Source organism: Cryptotermes secundus, unplaced genomic scaffold, assembly GCF_002891405.2.
Source record: "Cryptotermes secundus unplaced genomic scaffold, Csec_1.0 scaffold47, whole genome shotgun sequence".
In the NCBI taxonomy this organism is placed as follows: Eukaryota; Metazoa; Arthropoda; class Insecta; order Blattodea; family Kalotermitidae; genus Cryptotermes; species Cryptotermes secundus.
This window is the reverse complement of record NW_019721002.1, coordinates 141097-167922: the sequence shown is the minus strand read 5'-3', so window position 1 is coordinate 167922 and position 26826 is coordinate 141097. Positions and strand designations below refer to the sequence as shown.

The 26826-nt window shown below is 41.5% G+C and overlaps 1 protein-coding gene across 1 annotated transcript; it reads left to right on the top strand.

Annotated features, from left to right (window-relative positions):
- Positions 1-85: 85 nt before the first annotated feature.
- LOC111874156 (protein ERGIC-53) lies at positions 86-15680 on the top strand. Its single transcript, XM_023869406.2, has 11 exons — positions 86-313; positions 509-565; positions 662-759; positions 3887-4059; positions 5213-5312; positions 6256-6379; positions 7704-7860; positions 11381-11607; positions 12578-12689; positions 13915-14205; positions 15058-15680. The coding sequence occupies exons 1-11, from the start codon at positions 127-129 to the stop codon at positions 15092-15094; spliced, it is 1563 nt and encodes a 520-aa protein (XP_023725174.1). The 5' UTR covers positions 86-126; the 3' UTR covers positions 15095-15680.
- Positions 15681-26826: the final 11146 nt, after the last annotated feature.

The following is a 26826-nucleotide window of genomic DNA, read 5'->3' as shown; positions in this document are numbered from 1 at the left end:
CGAGTATATCGATTATTATTGTGCGTAAATTGACCAATCATATTTGTCCAAGTATTGTTGACACTCTCTCTCCAAGGTTCAGAGCTGCCCGCAGCCGCCTGTTGTCTGATCCGTGGTTGGCACGTCATGTGGCAGGTAAAGATGAAAATGGCCACGGAGGTGAGGTGGCTATGTTATGCCGCTTTGTTTTTCATCACGACATATGAAGTTTCTGGTAACGTGCCATTAAGAAGATTTGAGTACAAGTATAGTTTCAAGCCACCGTACTTGGCGCAGAGAGATGGAAGTGTACCTTTTTGGGAATACGGAGGAAGTAAGTTTGATATCGCAACATAGTTTCACATTTCCTTGGCTTGCCAGATGGCAGATGCTGTACCGTAATTTTGAACGCAAAGTTGTGCGTTCAGGCCATTCTGTTTTGTATGATTTATAAGAATTGTAATTATTCATCCGAAATATTTTTAATCGCAAGATATGATTAAGTAGGCCGTATGGTTTTCTATTGCAGATGCAATTGCGAGCGCAGAGAATGTTAGAATTGCCCCGTCTCTGAGAAGTCAGAAGGGTAAGTGAGGTTTGAGTTAATTTTTTACTTTTGTTTATTTCAGTCTAACCCAAACGTATATGTGAATTTCTGTAATTAATATTTGTTTTTCATCAGGTGCGATATGGACAAAGATGAAAACAAACTTTGACTGGTGGGAAGTGGATATTATATTTCGTGTCACTGGCAGAGGAAGAATTGGCGCAGATGGATTGGTGTGTATAGATAACACTTAAGATTAACATAGTTACATTTTTTTTTTGTGGTTTAGTTCTTGCAATGTAAAATTCTATGGGCAGGTCTTGACAGATCTGGTCAATGTCTTGGCGTCCCCAATAGCTTTTAGGTGACAAAATGGGTGATGAAGTTGGGGATTCTTTATTTACATCACATGTGAATAAAAGGCTATTTGAAAGAGTTTTGTTTTTTCAAATGAAAGTGACATGTCAAACTGTGAGGCATTATACGTTATTTACCAATAAATGAGAAAAGTCAGGATGATGATGAACTGAGGACCTCTGGTGTATGAATGACAACCACTATGAGATATGCCATAGCTTAGGCAGTTAGTCAACGGCTTCTTCCCACGGTAGCATAGATTTGTTGCCAGGTCAAATTATGTGTGATATTGGTAGAAAATGTGGTACTAAGGTGGGTTTTCTCAAAGTACTTCTGTTTCCTCTCCTATTTCTCGTTCCAACTGCTCCGCATGCATTAATGATCCTACCATCTGATTATATAATGTCAGTATTGAGAGAGTCATTAAATAACCAACTTAAATATAAGCAGTATGATACGACTTTTGATCACAAGTGTCCCACAATTTCTGTGACTTTGACTTCAGGCAGTTGCTCATTAATATTATACAGGGAGGATTTTTGCTTTGTGTACTGGTTCCATGGCTCTTCGCTTCATGGCAGCTGGTGCACTGCTTGCTGCGAGACACATACAAATTTTGCTGATGAATCATCATGCCTGGTGGCTGATAACATTTGGAATTAGGAGAGGTCCTACCTTTGTTCGCAGATCACAGGAGGTGTTAAAAAGGCTGGCCCCCCTCCACATAGACATTCCTTGCATCAGTGGAGAAAGTTTTTTTATTTACCCTTTGAAGATGTGCTGCAGGAATATTTGCAGTTTCTCTGTAAATATTTTCTTTCAGTTCTCCTGGTTGTTGATTACTGTTGAAACTTCATCTTCCAAACAACCCCAGAAGAAAATCACAAGGATTAAGATCGGGTGAATGTGCTGGCCAAATACCACTGATAATAATTCTGTCCCTGAAGTCGTTGGTTGCGTAGACATATGTACAGTGTGGGCAGTAGCTGAGTCTTGCTGAAACAGGTCATAGAGTCTTTCTTCTTCTGTTAACTCTGGAAAGAATTTGTGGATAATGCAATTTTAAAATTAATTGTTTTGTTTCAAAACACAGGTCCAACAATTGTTGCACTTAGAGCACATCAGACACCAACTTTCACTGGTTGGAGCAGGACTTCGTGTGTTAGATATGGATTCTGTGACTTCCAATAGCGATTATTTTGCATATTTGTGTATCCCTGGAAATGAAACCACGCTTCATCAGAAAAGAATGTCAATTGTGGATTGATCTCACCTTCGACAACACTCTGTAGAACCCAACTATAATAATGAACCCTGCTAACTGGATCACACAGCTGAAAGGCATGGATTACTGTTGTTTTATAGGTTCTGAGCTTCAGCAATTGTGTTGCCCTTCTTGAACTAGACTTTGACACTCAAGTATCTCGAGATACAAGGGGGTACCCAGAAGAAACCGAACTTATTTTTTTTTAAACTTATTTATTCAAATTTTAAGCACAAACCTTCAATCCCTTTCAAAGTACTCTCCACTTACACTAATACACTTGTCTAGTCTTTTATTCCATTTTTCAAAACATTGTCTAAATTCATCTTTTGAGATGCTTGACAGTGCCTCTGTTGTTTTTTTCCTTCACCTCAGCAACAGCAGCAAAACGCTGAAAAAAAGTTTTGATCATTTCGGGACTCTTCTTTCAAAGCACAGCATGCTTCCACGTGACCTTGTTTTTGTTCAGCGGTCAGCAGTCGTGGCACGAATTTCGCAGCCACCCCTTTCATTCCCAAATCTTCTGTCAAAATTCGCTGAACTGAGCTCCAAGTCACTCCCGACAGCTCCACAATTTCTTCAATGGTCCGTTGTCGATCTTCCTTGATGATTTCACGAATTTTTTCAACATTTTCATGTGTTCGGGCCATTGCAAAAACGACGACACAAAACAGTTGTCACTATAAACTCTGCCGAAACTAGTCCTTACCTTCTGAAACAACGGTAGTCGGCTTATTGACTCAGGAATGTTAGCTCTGTGCGCTCATAGCGGCAAAACGCGGTACTACAAAAGCTCTGTCCACAAAAAATTAGTTTGGTTTCTTTTGGGTACCCCATCGTAGATGTTTCAGTGATTTTCTAGGTGTATGTTCAAGTCTGGCCCCTGTGTCATCCAACTCAATAAGCACTTGCTGCTTATGTTTTGTTTCTTGTCTATTAAGAGTCCAGTTGTTCTAAGTTTATTTACCAAATTACGATATGAATCGTTTGTCTCCTGGGAACTTTTTCATCACAACATTGATATCAAAATTTTTGCTAACACTTTCTGGCAGATACAGAATTACATGTTGCCCTAAAGTGAACTGCACCGTGACATACCGCACTGCCCACTAACTGTTAACTGGGAACAAATGGCCAATGGAGCTGATGACTGCTGCCTACTGCTGACAAATCATAAGCAAACTCCCACGCATGAATGGCGCTGCCCTCTGTGAATGATGCTGTCAGGTGGTCCACAAGTTAATTACTTCCCTTCATTCCAAAAGTTATAGGCCATCAGGCATGCTGAGTCATCAGAAAAATTCATTATATGCCTTGCAGCAAACAGCGCACCATTCGCCATGAAGCAGAGAGTCGTGAATTGGTCAGTGAAGTTAAAGGAACTCTGTATAATCATTTTTTTTTAAACTTTAATTCTTATAGTGATGAATGAGTAATGAAATTATTTTTTTTTAAATTAAAAGTATTTCTTCATAAACAGCTAAATGAATATCAAAATTAATTTTTTTACGTATTTATCATTAAAAATTTATGGCAGTGAAACCAGAGGAGCAACAAAAAAAAATTATGAGAACAAATTTCATGTAATTCAGTGGATACCATTATGTATTTTTGTACATTTTATCCAGCCTCCATGAAAATATACTCTGTGACATATTTGCTGTAGGACTGTCCTGTGTTTCTGAACAATGTTACGTTAATGGAGTATCATTCATACCAACATTGCTTCTTTTTTTCAGGCATTTTGGTATACAGAATCTAAAGGAGCGTATGATGGGCCAGTGTTTGGCAGCTCAGATAAGTGGGTTGGTCTAGGCATCTTCTTTGACTCGTTTGATAACGATAACAAGCACAATAATCCGTATATCATGGCTGTTGTCAATGATGGTACTCAGGAGTTCGACCATCCTAAGTAAGTGTGTGTGTGTGTGCAGCTGGCAAAATTAATGGAATTCATTCTTTTCTTCAGTTCATAATTTTTCTTATTTCTGGATTTCTAATCAGCTCAGTTACATTACTTAGTTATGACTGTTAACACATGAAATGATCCAGTCAAAAGTTGAACTAAATTAAAAGTAACCAGTCTGTAAGGTAAAGGTAAGGCCATCCCTGTAGCAGACCTTGGAGGCCCATAGGGTTGTGAGATGTCGAGCTTCCCACATTTTCTAGACAATTGGCTGAAAGGTGATGCTGAGGTTGTCAGTGCTGGCTAGCTTTCACCCCCAAGAAAATTCCTGGTACTCATTTCTGTCAAAGGCTCTGAGTGAACCCCAAGGCCATAATGCAGCTGGAACGTTTAGGTCAATTGAAAAATCCACTGACCTAATCGGGGATCAAACCTGCAACTTCCTGGCATGTAACATAGTGCCTCAGGTGCCCTTTTCTTACCATACGCAAAGGTATGCTTTTACTCTCATGGCATTTATGCAATTCCCGCATACTTGATATAATGCTTACCATTATATGACCTGTCAAGGGTGATGGAATATCATTTCTTTCATCCTGTGTTACATCATCCTAATTTTGCTTTTCATTTATCAATTTTATACCTTTATCTCCTTCCCTCCTTTCTCTTGTATTCATTTCCAATCCCATCTCTTTGTCCTATCTTCATTCCTTTCATTATATTCTTCTCTTTTGCTCTTTGTTTGGCAGTAGTTATAGTTTTTATTTATATATCACAACAGTGGAAGCACTGCAATTGTATTTTGTAGGTGTTTAAATACTGCTGTGACCTGATAACCAGAGTCGTGCTTGTGAAAACGTAGAATGTTGTGCAAGGGACCCTTGGAGTAACATAGGTTGTTTATTGACAGAAGAAATTACTTAAACTTAAATATTTCCCTCTCTAATTTGGCTTCAGGTTATAAGCAAATTGTGTATAGTGCTTTTATTATATTTTGCAATATCGTAATATCACCATCATTAGACCTGCACAGAGTTTCTATCAATGTAGAGGCCAGAACAGAAAACAGGGTACCTCAGGTGAGATATTTGCTTCTTTTTACTAACAAAAGGACAACTGATAGGGATGCAAAAGATTTCTGACACTTAACATTTTACAGTGATGGTACCACGCAGCTGTTGGCAGGCTGCTTACGGGACTTCCGAAACAAACCGTTCCCAACCAGAGCAAAGATCGAGTACTACCAGAACACACTTACGGTATGTTATCAGCTCATTCACTGTGTGCCTGAATGCACTGCATTGAAGCATCAAGGGAAAATTGTTTTTAAAATAATTATGCATGTCGTTATGTCAGAACTTAAATCAGTCATGCATAGAACCATATATAAGAAAGTATTGTCATAAAGATAAAAGAGGGTAAAGTTGACCCTGTTCTTAATTAGTTAAGCACTGTGCCATGGAGACATGGGGGAGTGGAGGTATAGCTCCACGTGTCTAGACCTCAGCATTAGCATTAAATGGAGGTGAGCAGTCAGCGTCATGCCTCTGGCGCTTTAACCCCCTGGGAGGTAGTACCCGGTTCCTGTTGGAAAGGAGGGTGGGTGGACCCCAGAGCTGGTCTGAACACTGAACAGAAAAATTTTGCACTGCTGGGAATTAAATCTGAGCTCTCCAGCCTGTATCCAATCGCTATATCAGCAGCAAAGAAAAATCAAGTCTCCAGTTCCTGACATATATATGTGGTTTTCATTGTCCATGTTTAGAAATGTGGCGTTTGGTGTGCCATCTGTCAGTCTCTAAGTATGGATGTGTACGTCACTTAGTACCTGGGTGGAGGAACATTGTAGCTCCAAAATTATTGGCCCAAGATTTTAAAACAGCTGCACCACTTTCAATTAAATTCCCATAATTTATGAAGACCATTTTGCTAAATAAAGGTGCAGCTTCGTTTAGGGAGATGGCATCTTCTGAAATATAATGGTACATGTAGTAGGTGTCAAAATGCGAAATGTTGATTTATCAAAACCGGCTTCACTGATCGGCTGGATTTTATTATTGTTCTGTGTTCAGCGCTCAACAGTGGTCTTCATGGTGATGTAGCAAAGGTCGATTATATGTGAGGAAGTACGTGCAGTGTCTTTGCATGATTTTTTTTGCATACTTTATAGACATTTTCCTTAGATCTTCAATTGGCCTACAGGTCTTATTCCTCAGTGGGATGACAAACAACGAGCAGGACTTTGAGGTGTGTCTGCGTGCAGAAAATGTGGTGTTACCAAAATATGGCCACTTTGGAGTTTCAGCAGCCACAGGCGGCCTTGCAGGTATGTTGGGTCTCTGCTTGAACTTGGAAAGGGAGTAGTTACTAGTTCAATAGGAATTGTGCAGGTCAGAAGATTTTATTGTTTAGGAAGGAAAATAAATTCTTTATTTCTGGTACTGTTTGTTTTTAATCTTAATGCACAGAGTTCATAATGAGAGGTTCAATCTCAAGAAATTAAAAGAGGTGGAGTGTAAAGAGCAGTATCGTGTTGAAATCTCAAATAGGTTCGCTGCTTTGGAAAACTTGGACACTGAGGTGGATGTTAATAAAGCTTGGGAAACTGTTAGAGAGAATATCAAAATTTCTGCCAAGGAGAGCCTAGGTTATTATGAATTGAAGAAGCATAAACCATGGTTCAACAAATGATGCTCAGAACTGTTAGACCAAAGGAAACAAGCCAGATTGCAATGGTTACAGGATCCAAGCAAAATAAATAGGGATAATATGAACAATATAAGACGTGAAACCAGCAGGCATTTCAGGAACAAAAAGAAGGAATATCTGAACGACAAAATTGATTAGCTTGCAATGAACAGTAAGAACAAGAACATTAGAGACCTGTATAGAGGAATAAATGACTTTTAAGAGGGGTTACCAGCCTAGCAGTAACTTAGTGAAGGATGAGAATGGTGATCTGCTTGCAGATTCCCACAACATTTTGAATAGGTTGAAGAACTACTTCTCACAGTTATTGAATGTACATAGGGTCAGTGATGTTAGGCAGATAGAAATACATACACTTGAGCCAATAGTACCTGATCCTAGCTGCCATGATTGCAGTAAGTATTGATGGCCTGGGTTTGCCTTGAATTTATTTTGTAAATAGAATAGTCAGACAGTAAGTGATTTTAATTTAATTTGATATCCATAACCATTATATTCCTAAGGCAAAAACACAGACACACACACAAACCCAGTGGGTATATCTGCTGGCTACAGGCTGGACAACCAAGAGGTTGGAGTGCGAGTCTTGTTTGTGGCAAGAATTTTCCCTTCTCCATGCCCAGATGAGCTCTGGGGCCCACCCAACCTCCTCTCCACTGGGTACTGGGGGCTCTTTCTGCGGGGGTAAAGCAGCTGTGGCATGAAACTGACCACTCACCTCCAACTAGTGCCAAGGTCAAGAAAACATGGTTATGTACATCTTGATGGCATAGTGCTTAATTAAGTGCAGGGACAACTTCACCTTTTATGTTTTACATATGCACACACAGGGACAAACACACACACACACACACACACACACACACACTGTTATGTAGCCTACTTCCATTCAAATGCATGCGAATATTCGACAAGTCATAACTTTCATATGATTGCTGCAGATGACCATGATGTATTACATTTCCTGACAACCAGCCTGCACCCACCTGGCCAAGCCCCAATACCTCCTGGAAGCCTTCATGTCTCAGACGAGGAACAGCGCAAACTTTCGCAAGAGTATGCCGATTATCAGCGCAAACTGGAACAACAGAAAGAGGAGTATGTCTCTAAGTACCATTGCTATCACTGACACGTTTATCTCGGTGTGTTCTCTTTGCATGCTAATACATATTAGTAGCTTGGTTTCTGGTATCTTTGTGGCACCATGCTTTAAAGAATTATTAATTTTGTTTTTAATATTCCTTGAGAGCAGTAATATTTGCTCATTGCTTCCATTCCCTAGCTGACTTGGGGAACTGCCCACCCAAATGCTAGTAGCAACGCTTTCTGTGGGACTAATTTGGTTTAACGCTTATGTTTGCTGGGAGAGGGACACAATTGCAAAAGTGTGTGTGTATGCTTCGCACATGCATTCAGCAGCAGTATTTGTAAGCGCTTCAAAATTCATATTGTAATAGAGCAGAACATTCAAAGAACAAAACTAATATGATTTCAGCACATACCGAACCCTGTCAAGGCTTCATTTTATTTGTTCCCCCTTCCCAAATTTTCTTAATTGCAATCCTTTCATGAAACAATTGAAGCATTTGTTTTCATGTGTGATATAACAGCACATCAATTACATTGTAACCACGTCTGTATTTGTATACGTGTAGATCAAAAAATTTCAATAGGATGAAGCTGCTTCTAATTATCGAGAACAAGATGTTTCAGTAATTTTCGATCATGTTTTCAAAAATTGTTGGTTATTGGATACAGAATCACAAACAGTGCCCCTTTTATTGAATTTTCTAGAGAGCTGTAAGATTTTTGGGCTTGAAATGTATGTTTCATGACTTTGGTTTGAAACATCCTTCATTCCCGTAAATATTTGAATTGTGTCCAAGATGTACATGTACACATGTACATCTTCAAGATGACCATTAATCTTTGTTTGGTTTAGCCAAAAGTAGAATTTGTGGACAAATTCTAGTGGAATTCTGTGATATCAGACTTCATAAAAATCTTACAAAAGGTTAATCAGTGAAATATTTTTTCCTTCTCTTCTTTCTAATCTTTCATCCTTGACATGTTTTGGTCAGAGCGACCATCTTCAGAAGGACATATCCATACGGGCAGAAACTGCTATTACAATGTGTTTGGTCAGTATCAATACATACATACAATATCATCACAAAGCTATGAATATAAAATCTGATCCTTCAACAACTACAGCGACGTTCATGAATACATTAAAATGTTTATAAATTATTACAATTAGTCTGTTTACAAGTGCAGTTTAAAAAAGATTTTGTTAAAATTTTTAGAACCAATTTGGTTTGTGTCCTTTGTATTGCCTCTCTTTGAAGAAAGTTGAGTGTCAACTACCTCATACTTCTGTTGTTTGATGAGTAGGACTCTTTAATGACATCCTGTTGTTCGGGCCGCGCTGTGTTGTTATACTTTGGTTCGTTGTCATATTGCTAGTATCACGGACCGGGATGAACCAAATCAAATTCATGAAAACCTTCTTAGTTGTTCTTGACTTTCATATATACAGACAGATAAGTGGAGCAGTTTTATTGGACCCTCAGCACGATCGTGATTGTGCCTAAAGACACAGGACCTACTGGTGGCTCTGCTTTATTTGTGAATGATTTATTCTTTAAGTTATTTATTGATACCTTCAGCTGCATAAGTATATAGAGGCAAATCATTAATGGTCATTAGTGAAGGAAGCAGAAGGAGGTGACTGTGATTTATTTTAAGCACTGTCCCATGGTTCACCCGAACAGCTAACAAAAGACATAAAAGTCTGAGCCTGCTCACCAAACTGTTTAGTGTGTCATCTTGTGATGTTGGTGTTGAGATCTCTTTCCCTTTAGGCTTGTTCCATCATGCAAGTGAATGCTTGCGTACATTGCGTTGGTTATGTGACCACTGTATTAGTACACTCACTGCCAGTGCCAATTGTGTGACAGATTGAAGTGTACCACACACTGGTGCTGATCTGTCAAGTTACGGACTCTTGGAACTTCATACGTAAATGCCATTTTCTAGTATGGATATCTCTGAAATGCAAGGAAACTTTACATGTACGTGGGGCAATCCAAAAGTTTCTGAAATTTGAATTTTGCGCACAAATGGTTATGAGTACATCGAAATATCACTAGGTGTCTCCTCACACATCCTTCTTGAATCAGTGTGGCAAGCGGCGTCGAGTTGAGTGGTTGGGTTTATTGTTGGTGAACGTATTTCCATTGTTGTGTTTCCGTGAGTCTGCGGTTTTGCGATGGCTGACCTGAGAGAGCAGCATGTCTGTATAAAGTTTTGTTTCAAACTTGGGAAAACCGCTGCAGAAACACACCAAATGTTGAAGCAAGCTTTTGGTGACAACAGTTTAGGCCAGACACAAACTTACGTCTGATATAAGCGTTTCAAAAATGGCCAAACTTTGACTGATGATGACGATCGTTCGGGACAGCCATCAGCGGGCAAAACACCAGAAAATGTCGCGAAAGTTAGGGATCTGATTCTGCAAGATCGTAGACTGACCATCCAAGACCTCTGTAACACCTTGGGACCAACTTATGGCGCATGTCAACGAATTTTGTCAGAGGAACTGAACATGAGGAGGATTGCGGCGAAGTTTGTGCCACGACTGCTGCAAAATGAACAGAAGCAGCATCGCTCGGAAGTCTGCAGGGAACTTCAGCAACAGCTTCAAGAGGATCCAAATTTTCTTTCGAAGGTTGTCACTGGTGACGAAAGTTGGGTTTATGGCTACGACCCTGAAAGCAAGCAGCAGTCGTCGCAATGGAAGAGCCCTTCTTCACCTCGGCCAAAAAAAGCTCGACAAGTCAAGAGCAACATTAAGTCCATGTTGATCTGTTTTTTGATACTGACAAGATTGTTCATAAGGAGTTTGTCCCTCCTGGTCAGACAGTCAATAAAGAGTTCTATCCCGATGTTCTAAGGCGTTTTATGGAGGACAAGAGAGAAAACGTCCAGAGAAGTGGCGCACGAATGACTGGGTACTCCACTGTGACAACGCACGACTGCATACGGCTTATATTGTGCAGGAATTTTTTGCTAAAAACAAGATGGCAGTTGTTCCTCACCCACCATACTCGCCAGACTTAGCTCCATGCAACTTCTTTCTCTTCCCCAAAATGAAAATCAAGTTGAAGGGGCAAAGATTTGATACAGTTGAGGAAATTCAAGCGGAAATGCAGACGGTACTAAACACCCTAACAAAGAAAGACTTCCAGGATGCATTTGAAAAGTGGCAGAAATGCTGGGATCAGTGTATGTGCTCCCAAGGGGACTACTTTGAAGGTGATGGTGCAGAATAAGATCTAGGTAAGATGTAATAGTTTTTATTAATATATTTCGGGAACTTTTGGATTGCACCACGTATCTTATCAGAGCTCAAAAACGTACAGCGATTGTGAATTGGTTTTCCTTATTCTCTTAAATTTTCATTTCAAGTGTAAGTTTGAATCCAGTTTTCAAGGAAAAGTGGCTGGACCAACAGGTAAAATCCTGTTATTGGTGGCATGGCAGGGAATGTGTTATAGTGAGGGGTACAAAGTTTGTAATGTCATGTAAGTAACTAGGCTTGGTGCTTGTACTGCAGATATCACAGGGAACACCCAGAGGCCGCCAGGAAGGACAAGGATAGCGAGTTTGAAGAGTGGTTTGAGTCTGACAACCAGCGTGAGCTTAGGCAGATCTTCACTGGGCAGAGTCAGATGTTCGAAATGATGCGAGAACTGAACCGCAAGCTGGATGAAGTGGTTGGGCGGCAGGAGCGAACACTGAGCTTACTGTCGTCTGTTCAGGCCGGTGTTGCACCACCAGGCGGTATGTCACAGCAGCTTTATCACATTAAATATTATGGTCCCCTTGTGACCTTGTAGTTTGTAGGGCAAAATCATGACATAAAGATAAGAAACAAATGTTTTGAAAATTGGGCACAGTTCAGATATTTGGGCATGACAATAACAAATCAAAACCTGATTCAGCTGGAAATTAAGAGGAGATTGAACTTGGGTAATGCTTGCTACCATTCAGTCCAGAACCTTTTGTCTTCTTGTCTGCTGTCTAAAAACATAAAAATTAGAATATACAAAACTATATTTTTGCCTGTGGTTCTGTATGGGTGTGAAACTTGGTGTCTGACATTAATGGAGGAACATAGACTAAGGGTGTTTGAGAACAGGGTGTTTAGGAGAATATTTGGACTGAAGAGAGATGAAGTGACAGGAGGCTGGAGAAAACTGCATAATGAGGAGCTTCATAACTTGTATTCTTCTCCAAGTATAATTAGAATGATCAAGTCAGGGAGGACGAGGTGGACAGGGCATGTAGCACGAATGGGGAAGAAAAGGGATACATGTATAATATTGGTGGGAAAGCCAGAAGGAAAGAGCCCACTGGAAGACCAAGGCATAGGTGGGTGGACAATATTAAAATGGATCTTAGAGAGAGAGAGGATGTGATGGTATTGATTGGATTGATCTAGCTCAAGATAGGGACCAGTGGAGGGCTCGTGAACACGGTAATGAACCTGTGGGTTCCATATAATGCTGGGAAATTCTTGAGTAGCTGCAGATTTGACTTCTCCTCAAGATGGGCTCAGCTCCACGAGTAAGTAAGTAAGTAAGTGTAACTTATAAGCACACATTGAAATGAAATGGTGTTTTTTTATTTTATTTTAGACTTGGGCATCTTACTGCTACTTTGCAAAATAATATGATTTTCTAAATATTAGACTGAAATGTCCCAAAAGCAGTACTGTGAGTCTTCCAGTCATGAGTTTTACCTGTTACAGGCGCTGGGCAGGCCCCGGGCCAGCCAGTGCTAGTAGACACCATCCGGCGCCATGAGGTGGAGCTCGTTTTGAGCAACACAAATGCCATCCTGAACGCAGCTCGAGATATAAAGTGAGTACTCGTCACTGTAAGGCTGCCTTCAGAGGACTGAAAAGAAGTTTGTTAAATAAGTATAAATTGTTAGTAGTAAAGGCGTCCGTGTTCTGGGATGCAACACTGTATACACGGCTACAGTGTTTCTGAGCGAGTGAGACCTGATGTGAAATCATGAAAAATAATAACTTTCATAACAAGTGATGTATTACTAAAATGCACGAAAATGTAAAAATATGCTCCTTGGAAAGAAGAGAAACTTTTCTTCTTTTTGGTCGGGCTACAGCATTTTGGTCACAGTGATCTGTTACATAACACACTGTCACATCCCAGAAGACACTTATCTCCTCTCACTATCTGTTACATTACACACTGTCACATCTCAGAAGACACTTATCTCCTCTCACTGTCTGTTACATTACACACTGTCACATCTCAGAAGATACTTATCTCCTCTCGCTGCACAGCAGACATGACGTTCTAAATGTTAAGAACTGGTTCATAGATCAGGTGTCATGTTTGAGTTGTGTGGGTTATGTTGTCTAATTTTGTCCGTGCAGTATTAACAAGTTAGGAAGGACATATGACACTTTTCTTACATTAAAATATAATTTTATAATTATGCCAGTAGCCGGAGTATATAGAATTGAATGCTAGGATCAATAATGAAAAGAAAGAATTTAGAAAGCTGAAGGATCAAGATGCTGCCCTGGCCATGAAAAACCTCTGTCAGTGTAGCATATTTTTGGGCCAAGTTTGAACAGAGCACCTCCCAAGTACAAGTCCAGGACATTACTGGTACACTGTTGCTCTCAGTTCAGATGTTTCGGTCTGTACGTTTAAGCTAACAGGAAGTATAAAATGTTAATTGCACAATTCAGTGATTTATTTATTTGTAGAATTTTCTTTACTACTGATTTCACTTACTTTAATTTTGTCAGATGTAACCTGAAAATGCAGCACCAATGCTCTATGTATAGTTGTTGAGATGTAAACATTATTGCATACAGAATTCATGTTATGCTTATGATGTTTACATAACAAATTTAATGTGTGTGGTTCTGATCATGTCACTGTTTCTTCACTGCATATTGGAGCTTATGCACCACTTTCTGAAGAGTCAGTTACCAAAGAAGGTCACCAGTAAAGAGATGCCATGAATATATTGAATTTGGAAATTATGGGTTGTCGTGTATTACCCACTGTAGGCAACACTAGTTTGTGCACGATTTTCATTTTGCAGAACTCTGACGCAGGAAGTTCATGCCCGTTCAGATTCCATACTGCAGAACCAAGCTCGCCAGCCTACAGCACAAGTGCAGTCTGTGGGTTATGATATGGCAAGCCTCGTCAGTGAAATGCGAGATGGACTGAATACAGTAAAGCGAGATGTTGCTGCTGCTAGCCAGCGACTTGGAGGTGGGAATGGATCCCCTGGGGGCTGTCCACCACGAACTACCTGCTTATCCACAACCTACTTTCTCGTGTTTGGTGCATTGCAGGTTGCAATTATTGTGGGATATTCTCTCTGGAAGTGAGTGACATCAATTAGTTGCTGCATAATCTGGAAATACATTTGAAAACATATTCTGAAGGTACCTTTGTTAGATCCTAGACAGAAATGGTGATCTCAGTTCTCATTCTTTTCCTTAGCGAGCCTGTGATTTCTTTGATGAACCAGGGAATTTCTAGACCAACTAAATAATTATCAGTTGCTGTAGGAAGACCATATATCATCAATTTAGGAACATACTATAGCAGATTAAGCAACAGTCATACAGTGTTGTACTGGAAAGGAGAATTCAGGGAATTATTTATTTTAGGGACAACATAGAAGCACAGACCAAGACTGTCTCTTTCTTAACACCTCCAACAGAGGCAGAACCTTTCCTGCCTTTTGTCTGATGGAAGGAAATAGTTCCTGATGTTTTGTGTTTGAATAAACCCATTGGTGGGCATGGTCTGAAGTCATGTCATGTTTAATCTTGTACAGGGTGATTCACTTGGAGAAGGCTACAGATTAATAATTATGTCATGCAGTAATTTACTGATGAAATGAAATGTGGCAAACACATACCTTGGTAGGCGTGGAAGTGACTGGGTTACGGAAGGTTATAACATGGTTTCCCTCCACCTGGAATCACAGGCCAACACAGCACTCCATGTTCACAGATGTTGCAGCCAGCACAGCAGGAGGAACCACGGACTGAAGGAAATGGAGTTAACCATGCCGGCAGATGTGAAGCAGTGCCGCAAAGTATGAAGTCCTGCCAAGTTTAATTTTTGAATGATCTGTAATTGTTAATTTGGAGCCTCCTCTGAATGAATCACCCTGTATAGTGTTGCTCTGGACAGGAGAAATGAGTCCATTACTTATTTGTTTCAGGGACAACAGGGAAGCACAAGCAAAGAAGTTCTATTGAAGACAATAAGAGTAAACATTGTGATCATCGGGTGGCTGAGGCTCCATGACCGTGACACCTCATTCTTTATGTCATGGTGGTTGAGTTAGACAGACAGTGACATAGTTACTATGTTACTTTCATAATGACGCTGGATGTTGTTCAAGCCAAGAAAGAATTCTGACTGCTTGGATATTGCATCGGTTTTCTGCATATGTCCCATCATTAGGTGTTATTCTTCACTATATTATGGATATGTTTTCAACGAGTGATCAGACGTGGTCACCAAATTAATTTGTACCATTTGATTGCAGAATACAGCATCGTGTTGTCATCTGGTAGCTGACGCTGAGCACTGATCCTGTGTATAGATGCATTTAACCCATTCAGGTGTTACAATTGTCTATTTTCTGTTTGAAGCACTTTATTGAGGCTAATGGAGCATCTTTAGGTAGGAAGTTCTCACAGCTGACTGTCTTCTGGGGTGTGACACCATGTAGTGTCATAGATCATTGCGGATACTTCGCAGTAACCTCCTGCCTTGCTGAAACTGGAGACGAGGTTGCTCTGAAATCTTTGATGTTCAGGCTTAAACGTTTTAAGGCGATACATCCAGTTGCTATGCCTTGGAAGGTGTGCATATACATTTTTTTTAATATATAGTGACCCAAAGTACCAATATTTCTTTACATTAATACTGAGCTTCTGCCTGATCAGCTCCATTTGATGTAGCTGAGAGTGTTCTTCCCCGAGGAAGGGCATTTAACATCAGCTGAAAATGTTAACCCTTTCACTGTTATGAATTGAACTGTTTTGCCAGTACAGAGTGGTCTGACATTGTGGTGAGAAATGGCGCAGAGAAAGGAAATTAAAATAAAATAATTTGCTTCTGATAAAAATTAAATTTTAGAGGTGACAAATGTATTATATGTATATATAAGCATCGGTTGAAGAATGTAGGCAATTTTTATGAGGTTTGAGATTCTCAGCTGTGACTGAAGATTACCATCTTCAGGGGTGTGATACTGTGTAGTCTGTTGGAGCTTTACCAGTGTTTCGGAGGAACATGCTGCTTCCTTGTTCAGACTCCTACGCTGAAGATTTTGGTAGCACATTCCTCTGTAATGTTGTTAAATATTTACCAGACCAGAAGGTGTCACATGAGAGAAAACATTGATGTGATATTAAATATCTGAGTACAGTGTCACTCACATATGGCAACAGCCTAATTCCTTCATGTTCAGCTACACATATTCCCAGCATTCTATGGAATCCAAAGTTCATTACCATATTCACAGGTGCCTGTCACTGGTCCCTATCCTGAGCCAGGTAAATTCAGTCTATGCCCTCCCAGCATATTTTTTATGAACTATTGTAATATCATCCCATTTATATATAGGTAGGCTGCGCCATAACTCAAGCGGTTAGTCGCTGGCTTCCCACTGTGGCGGCCCGGGTTTGATCCCGGGTCTGGTCAAGTGGGATTTGTGGTGGACAGAGTGGTGCTGGGGCAGATTTTCTCCGAATACTTCGGTTTCCCCTGCCAATCTTCATTCCACCAATTGCTCCACAGTCACCCTCACCTATCATCTGGGGCTGGTACAATAGGCCAGAAGTGGCCGCAGTACAAGGGACGTAGTCCCACCCCACTAGCAATAAGGAAAAAAATATATATAGGATTTCCTAATGGTCTCTTTCTTTCAGATTTTCCTACAGAAACTTTGTATGCACTGCTTTCCCATATGTGCTACATTTTCTGCCCAACTTATCAATTTGATCATTCAAGTGATAATTGTCAAGACATATAAATTATGAAGCTCCTCATTCAGATTTTCCCCAGGATCATATCACTTCATCCCTCATATGTCTAAATATTCTCCTCAGCACCTTCAATGTGCGAGAACAACTTTCATGCCCATTCACAACCTCAGTAACAGCAAATTAACGAGAAGGAAACGTGTCTGTATACTGAAGTGCACATTCAGACAGTCGTGTGAATATTGGGTAACACAACTCATTGACAGTTCTTTCACCAACAGTGAAAGTGTTAAAACTTGAAACATTCATTGACATTTACACAAATTTTAAAAATTTTCTCTACAGTATGGTGTATTCTGAATTTTTTTAGATACAGAGAGGATACTAGACCAGTTGCCATGAAATCAAGCATTTATTGTGAACAGTTTATAAATTTAGAATGAGTCATTTGTACCAAAATGAAATTACCTGACCTCATTATCAAGGGAAAATCAGGCAGTTGGGTGTGATGTCCATAATTTCTTGTTGATATTTATAAGGAAGGGATTAGCATTTAGTTGGCAGTTTATAGTGTGTCATTCTAAACACAGCTATGTATTACAGTGGACAGTGCTGTCTTCATGTGCTTCCAGACCAACAGGAGAAGAAATGAATGTCTTATCATATCCGTTCCGTTTATGTGGGGAAGATCGAAACAGATTTTATTGAGATGCCATGGTTTTTTTTACTGTTATTATTATTATTATTCCTATTCCTATGTGTTACATGCATGTGTGTGGTGTGTCAGCACTCTTTTGAGACTGTTTGGGTGCTCTTAACAAGATGGTACTCTTTGAATACGGTATGCATCAGACCGAGTTCCTTTCCGTGGTGTGTGCTGTATGTTTCAAAGTAGTCATCATGCAGTAAAAGCATAATTGGGGTGTTTTGGTTGTGGTGGTATAAGTGATAAAACAAACACTTAATGCAAGTGTTGTCAAGGTGTATAATATGTGAATGTGTAGTGGTTGCAACTGAACATTTGTTGTTATTGGGTGATGTTTTGGGGTAAAGAAAAAACTTTGTGTATATTCTTATATGTTTTTATTTACTTTCCTCATTCAATCCTACTGATGTTGGTCTTTAAAGAGCTTCATCACATGTAAATCATTGAATTTTGACTTGCCATTTCCTTTTTCCCCCCAGACATTTTTTATTGCCTGTTTATGGTTTATTTAGGAGATGGAAAAGCTCAGTTAATATAGCGACAGGCTACTGGCTTGACGGCTTCTAAGAAGTCCAAGATTTTTCTCTTCACAGTGTCCAGACCAACACTAGCACCCACCCAGCCTCTTGTCCACCGGGTACTTGGTGCTTTCTCCCTGGGGGTAAAGTGGCAGGAGCATGAAGCTGATCACTCATTTCTATCTAGTGCCAAGGTTAGGGAAGCAGGAGCTATACCTCCACTCCACCGTATGTCTTCATGGCATAGTGCTTAACTAATTAAGCACAGGGACTTTACTTTTATTTATTGTTTATTTAATGGAATTGCCGGTAATTAAGTCCATGGGATTGAGTCTTTGAGAAGCCGGCATTCACTTGGTCGTGCAAGAATTTCCCAATATTTTGTAGAACTTTAAGGTTCAGTACAGTGTTCATGAAGAGTCCTCTGTCCTGAGCCAGATGAATCCAGTTAATATCATAATATTAATAATATCAATATCAAAATTTATGGAGGTCAATTCAGTGGCTCCCCAGCCACTTGATGCAGAAGATATGGTTTTTTTTTTCTTTTTGCATTAAAGGACTTTGTGAAAAGGGTAGGTGTCTTTAGCATCTTCAAAATATGATTATTACATGGTGCTCATAATGAGACTAATCATGTGTGCCATCACATTCCACCAATATGATTATTTTGTCATCATGAAAGTTTTAATTTATTTCTGGGAATCAAGTTACATGAATATGTTGATCAGCTGAAATGTAAGCTGTAAAATTTCATCCCATAAAATTCTATGAATAAAACCTGGAAATGCATGCATAGCTCAAATTTGTATTGTGCAAGAGGTTAAGGGAGACTGTAGGTCTATAAATTGTATTTAAAATATATCCAATAGCCACATGCATATGTAAATACAGGAACGAGGTAATACTTGCCTCTTACACAGCATACCTCTGCTATTAATTAGGGTTTTCAGAATCTAGTACGTGGTTTAGACATAACTTTGTAAACGTTTGTTACTGCAAGATCTAAGGTCACAACAGCGGTTATGAAGAGTTATATCTTCTACAGTATAACGCTGTGTAGTCCGTTTGACAGTCAACTGATGTTCTAGAGGAACATTCCACCTGCATGTTCAGGGTTGAAGAATAAGTTCTGCTTGCTACCTGTTTCATGCTGGTTTCTTGCTTGGCTCATTATTTAACCCTGAAGTTGGAGGTGATGTATCCCTCTGAGCTGACTTTCAGCGGACTACATGACATAACCCAGAACTCAACTTCCATTCAGTGCGAATCTGCCCAATTACTGACTGCCTTGACAGATATTTCATGGTTTTCCTTGGCTGGGTGAATGTTGGGACTACACACAGGCTTCAATCACCAAAATTCACACTCATAGTTATCTTGCTACCATGTTTGCCCCCGATCACATGAAGCAGAATTGTTGCACAATTTAGGGATCAAGCAATGGAGCCGAGCCCTTCTTGAAAAGCTGCCAATTGTGCAGCTACTCAAGAGCTTCCCAGCTATTTATGGATCCCAAAGTTTCATTACTGTGTTCACAAGAACCCTCCACTGGTTCATATCATGAGCCAGATCAATCCAATCAATACCATCCCACCCTCTCTCTTTAAGATCCATTTTAATTTTGTCCATGTACCTACGCCTTGGTCTTACCAGTGGCTTCTTTCCATCTGGCTTTCCCACCAATATTGTACGTGCATTCCTCTTCTACCCCATTCGTGCTACATGCCCTGCCCATCTCATCCTCCTTGACTTGATCATTCTAATTATACTTGGAGAAGAGTACAAGTTATGAAGCTCCTCATTATGCAGTTTTCTCCAACCTACTGTCACTTCATCTCTTTTCGGTCCAAATATTCTCCTCAGCACCCTGTTGTCAAACACCCTCAGTCTATGTTCCTCCCTTAATGTCAGAGACCAAGTTTCACACCCATGCAGAACCACAGGCAAAATTATAGTTTTGTATATTCTAATTTTTATGTTTTTGGACAACAGACGAGAAGACAAAAGGTTCTGGACTGAATGGTAGCGAGTTCAGTCTCCTCTTAATTTCCTCCTGAATCATGTTTCGATCTGTTATCGTCGTTCCCAAATACTGAACTATGTCACATTTTCAAAACATCTGTTACCTATCTTTATGCCATGATTTTTCCCTGCAGACTCAAGTGTGTTGTTAGGGACTTCATCAGGACTATACTCTAACTGAAAAGAAGGCCGGTTATAATGACTTTTCAGAACTAGGTAGGCCCCCAGGAACAGTAAAAAAGCCATGGGAAATAACCAGTATATTAAAAACGAAAAATTGCTATGTCGACTCGTGAATTCGTTGCTACATTGGCTACTGTAGTTGACTGTAAACAGCTTTTTCAAAATGAAGAGCTCTGGAACAAAGTAGCGGGAACCTACTGGCATCTGACACCATTCTGAGCCCTGTTCAAGGAAAATCGCGAATGCAAAGTCAAATTCTTTCACCGTGAGAGCGAAAACTTGCTTTCCTCTTGCGTACGTGGGAGCCGGGATGGTTCGGCCGGTTCGGCCAGTGTTGTGGTGGCTCTACGGGTTGGACGAAGTAGGGGCTGGGTGGAGGTTCGATCCGCCATCAAGGGCGGGTACTTGGATAGTTCGCGAAGCTGCTTTAGTATGAAACTATCAGATGTGTTCTAGAAACATGGAGAATAAAATACTTTGTACAAGAAAAGTAAATTAATTTGCGAATGAAAGCTAATATTTCTTGTACATGACAAAGTGAATTGAATACGAAAGTATATAGTAGATTCGTATCCCAAGCCACACTATCTGCAGTTTCTCTGGAACCCTGCGGTCGGGTGCCCTTATGTGATTATAGGTCATAATGAATAGGTGCAGTCTACTTCCAAAAATCATGGGCCCTTCAGACTGCCACACCAAGACAAAACGGTTATTCTCTCGAAAATGGAAATTACAATTTTGGTTTAATTTCTGGACACCATCTCCTTAAATAACTTTGTATAGACGGTAACTTTAAGGAAAATAATGTAACAAGCACTAGGGGCTAAAACCGGTAGGTAAAGCAGCAATGGTCAGTCCTGTATGAGAAAGTACGTGGAATGTTTACTGAGGTGGCGCACACCCTGATGCAACCTGTCTTATTCCCGTTACTAATCTTGTTTCTATGAAGTGGCGGAGGTGACGAACTTCATAACTTGTACTCTTCTCCAAGTATAATTAAAATGATAAAGTCAAGGAAGATTAGATGAGCTGGGAATGTTGCATGCACGGGGGAGAAGAGGAATTCATATAGGATATTACTGGGAAAACCAGAAGGAAAGATACCACTGGGAAGACAAAGGCGTAGGTAGGTGGACATTAAGAAAATGGATCTTAGAGAGACAGGATGGGATGGTATGGATTGGATTGATCTGACTCAGGATAGGGATCAGTGCAAGACTCTTGTGAACACGATAATAAACCTTCGGGTTCCATAAAATGCTGGGAAATTTTTGAGTACCTGCAGAATTGGCGGCTCCTCAGGAAGGGCTCAGTTCCATGAGTAAGTAAGTAAGTGATATTGTTTCTAGTTCAAATGATGGCTTGAAAAATCATCTCATCTCTGTGTCCTATAGGGAGCAACATTACGTCTAGGTGCTACGCGAAATGCAAAAGTTTAAGGGGTCGATCTTCTAAGATATGACACCGTTTCGGAGTTACATCCCAGCTCCATTCTCAGGGTTGAAATGTAAACAAAATGACGTAGCCGGGGCTTTAAAACTATTGCGAATGAGGGCGGGATATGAACCATAAGCAAACGAATACAAAAAACGAGAAAAGGATATTACCTTAATTTCTGCCATCATTTTATGGAAGTTATGCAAATAATGTATTATCACGTGATTCCTGTTTGCTTTTCTGAGGATTCAAAGCGCGGTGTGTGCTACTATTTGCCGATCACAGTGACCCCGCGGTCTAAGGCATGAACAGCCTTCGACCGTCCGAACGTTAGGTCATGGGTTCGAATCCTACTCGAGGCATGGATGCCTATTTGCGTTTATTCTGTTTTATGTTCTGTGTATGGGCTGATCCCCCTTCCAAGGAGTCCTACCGATTGCATATAAGAGTAAGAAACTCAAAAGCGGCCAAAAACCAACAAAGGGCTGTAGAGCCATAGATAGACAGATTACTATTATGTATCACCTTCTGGAATATTAAAAAATATATTTTACCAGCGCAATGTATCTATGTAGTTCGTATAAAAATAACATGGACTATGCTTCTAAGCAGCATTAACCGACTGGTCTCTATAACCGCGGTGCGTTTCTGTGAGGTTGAAACACAATGTTTAAATACTATTGAAGTAAATGTTCGATGTCAAGTATTATTGTGACCTACGCCATCTTCCAGCCGTTTCAAGAACTTCCGACGTTTCTGAATGCCATGTCTGCATTGGCAATGCTGTAGATGCTAGATTCGATTAATTGAAGGTACTTACTAAGAAACGGTCGCTCCAAGTTAGGTGCCACGAATACCAGGCTTGGCAAAAGTCGCGTTGAATACGTTCCATTTTGAATCTGAACAAAGAATGCGCGCGCCTTTTTATGTTGTTTTCGCAGAAGTCATTTCTTGGAAGACCCGAGACGCCGGTCGCTTCCTGCCCCTGAGATATAGCATGTGCCGCAATCTGCAACAGTGCATATATTTTGGTCACATCCCAACCGGCTCTCGTTATCATAATACCGCGGAGGGGCAAAGCTGCAACCTCTCCGACATTGTCGTAATGCGAGCTGCATGAGCTTGTGTCGGTTACCATTTATTGATACTAATGTAACACATAACACGGAGTCTCTTCAGTTGTCAAAAGAAGGGAAAGTTGTCCGTGTGTTTAGTTAATTAAGCACTATGCCATGAAGACATGGGGGAGAGGAGGTATAGCTCCACCAGCCTTCATCTGAGCGCTAAATAGAGGTGAGTGGTCAGCTTCACGCCCCGGCGCGCTTTAACTCCAAGAAAGAGCCCTGGTATCCAATTTGTAGGAGACTGAGTGGGCCCCAGAGCCGGTCTGGACCTTGTAAAGAAGAGAAAAATGTTTCCTCTGCCGGGATTCGAACCCCGGCCGTCCACCCCGTCGCTATACCGACTAAGATATCCCGGCTTCGTCTCTTCATTTTTTATATGTTATATTCTCCCCTCCCTTATACCTTCCAAATCTTTTTTTTTTCATTTCTTCCGTTCTATCATCATTTTCCTCTTTCCTTCCACCATCTCCTTTACGTTCAATGGCCTTGAGTACGTATTATTCAAATCATCCCTTAATGCACTACCGATTTCGATTGATATTCTTTATCTGAATCGATACATACTAACAGTTGTATTAGATAAATAAATTGCATTTCGTTTCCACGGAAAAGATATTATAACAACATTAGAACAAAACTACCTTTAGTTACTATAGGATTCTGACGATGGTGTATAACACACTGATATGTTGGGTTTTTGGACTTTATCCATCGTCCTGGTTTTTAAGATAACAAATAAAAACACGACGTTTCGGAAACTGGATCTGTTTCCGTCCTCAGGTGAAGGAAAACACCTGGTCTCAGGTGTTTATAATCTTCATGTTTTGTGACATCGGTTTGTCCAGTGATTGAGGCTAGCTCTTTCTAACAGACCCAACTGAATAGGTGTTTTCCTTCACCTGAGGACGGAAACAGATCCAGTTTCCGAAACGTCGTGTTTTTATTTGTTATCTTAAAAACCAGGACGATGGATAAAGTCCAAAAACCCAACATATCAAAACTACCTTCCTCAGACTAATTGCACAATGACGGTTCCTGCTAGTATCTCAGTAGCCAGTAGCTCAGACTGCGAGATCAGTTCAATATCTCGTACAGAATCTTTTGCAATTCAATCATCTGTGCCTCATCTCATCACAGTATAACCAATCGTTAAATAAGTCAGCAGCAAACCATATGTGTAGTGTAATTTTTTTTTCCTTGGCACTACAGCCCCCATGGGCCTAGGCTTACCTCCATGAACTCCGCTCACTTCGGTTTTTCTCGATCTTACACATAGGGTATACTCCTTGGGCGAGTGATCAGCTCGTCGCAAGGCCTCTACCTGTAGACAAACACAGAAAAACGCACACAAACATCCATGCCCTGAGTGGGATTCGAACCCACAACCACGGCTTCCGAGCGAGCGAAGACAGCGCATGCCTTAGACCGCTCGGCTACCGTGACCGGCAGTGTATAAGAATAATATATAAGAAGTCAGTTCGTACCTCACAGGAAACAGATCCGACCCCACGATCCCGGCTGCCGAGCGAGCGAAGACAGCGCATGCCTTAGACCGCTCGGCTACCGTGACCGGCAGTGTATAAGAATAATATATAAGAAGTCAGTTCGTACCTCACAGGAAACAGATCCGACCCCACGATCCCGGCTGCCGAGCGAGCGAAGACAGCGCATGCCTTAGACCGCTCGGCTACCGTGACCGGCAGTGTATAAGAATAATATATAAGAAGTCAGTTCGTACCTCACAGGAAACAGATCCGACCCCACGATCCCGGCTGCCGAGCGAGCGAAGACAGCGCATGCCTTAGACCGCTCGGCTACCGTGACCGGCAGTGTATAAGAATAATATATAAGAAGTCAGTTCGTACCTCACAGGAAACAGATCCGACCCCACGATCCCGGCTGCCGAGCGAGCGAAGACAGCGCATGCCTTAGACCGCTCGGCTACCGTGACCGGCAGTGTATAAGAATAATATATAAGAAGTCAGTTCGTACCTCACAGGAAACAGATCCGACCCCACGATCCCGGCTGCCGAGCGAGCGAAGACAGCGCATGCCTTAGACCGCTCGGCTACCGTGACCGGCGTGTAGTGTAACTATCACTGGCAAATGTCGTAACTTCTTGGGACCTCATAATTTTCTTTTCTGTGGGGAATTTACGGCGCTTCTGGTAGCTCGAGGTGCAGGGTCGCATCGTGTGGCGCGGCGATGGGCAAACAGTGAACCTGGAAAGATTTGAAAGGACGTAGCCCTCGTCTCGTCCTGCGTTTCTCTCTCTTTCGTTCTCCGCCTTAGTTACCTCGTTCTCCTCTGTTTAATGATTCTGATTCTCATTCTGTCACCGTTTGCTCCCCCCCATGTTTTCCTTTCGTCATTTTCTCCATTTTTGATCCCTCACTCACAGAATTCTGCGCTCTGGGCCCGAGAAGGCTTAATGCTGTGCTAATCTGTGGCAACTCACTTTGTTTTTATTGCTAGTGGAGTGGGACTAAGTCCCTTGTACTGTGGTCTCTTCTGGCCTATTGTACCAGCCCAAGATGATAGGTGGGGGTGATTGTGGAACAATTGGTGGAATGAAAATTGGAAGGGGAAACCTGCCCCCACCACAAATCCCACTTGAACAGACCCGAGATCGAACCCGGGCCTCCGCGTTGGGAATCCAGCGACCAACCTCTTGAGCTAGGGCGCGGCCCTAACTCAGTTGTTAGAATCGCACAGAAACTGAAGTGTGTACGCTGGTACAATTCGATTTGCAGTTTACACAGTGGTAATTGGATGTACCACGTACTTAAACATCTGAATGTTACTAGGCGTCATGTTGCGTTCCATGTTTCTTGCACTCGGCGTCTGGTATTTCAGTTCCAGAATCCGCCATGTTAGCACTGCGCATCAGGACTGTCTCTCAAATGTACAGCCTTCATATCCAGTTTCAAGAGCAAATTATAAAATTAATCGGGAAATCAGAATCCTAAATATTTTATCGCATCGTAAAGATAAAACCCCTGAACTGCGGAACGGCTGTAGGCTGGCGCCACCCCGACGCCCAGTTTTGGAGCCACATTCGTCTTTTTTGGGCCCCCACCCCCCGCCCGACCCAATCTAACCGGTCGGCGCCAGTTCGGGCCTTTCATTGTAACAGTGTCACAAATCCTCACCAAGCATCGCTCATGATGTGAGATAAGAAAATTCTGCATTCAGAATTCATGAAGTATGCGTCACGCCGGGAATTTTGATGTCGCGAACTGTGAAGGGGGGTATTCCAAAGTATCTGCATTCACGCCCAGAAAACGTATTCGAATTTTGATTTTAAAACGTATATGAAAATCCAATTAGCATTTCTAACCATATTGAAGATATGTATTACTTTACAATTCATAAAAATGTTAAGCAACATAAAGTGAAAACAAAGTTGTTCCTCTTCTTAGTTAAGCACCATTCCATGAAGACATATGGGAGAGTGGAGACATAGTTCCACGCATTCGTAATCTCGGCACTAAAGGGAAGTTTGTGGTCAGCTTCAAGCCCCGGCCGCTTTACTCCCGGGGAAAGTGTCACAAATACTCATTGGACAGGAGGCTGGGTGGGCCCCAGAGCCAGTCTGGACGCTGTGGAGAAGAGAGATGCACCCCCGGTACCCATTGGACAGGAGGCTGGGTGGGCCCCAGAGCCCGTCTGGACGCTGTGGAGGAGAGAGATGCACTCCCGGTATCCACTGGACAGGAGGCTGGGTGGACCCCAGAGCCAGTCTGGACGCTGTGGGTAAGAGAGGTGCACCCCCGGTACCCATTGGACAGGAGGCTGGGTGGACCCCAGAGCCCGTCTGGACGCTGTGGAGAAGAGAGATGCTCCCCCGGTACCCATTGGACAGGAGGCTGGATGGACCCCAGAGCCAGTCTGGACGCTGTGGAGAAGAGAGATGCACCCTCGGTACCCATTGGACAGGAGGCTGGGTGGGCCCCAGAGCCCGTCTGGACGCTGTGGGTAAGAGAGATGCACCCCCGGTAC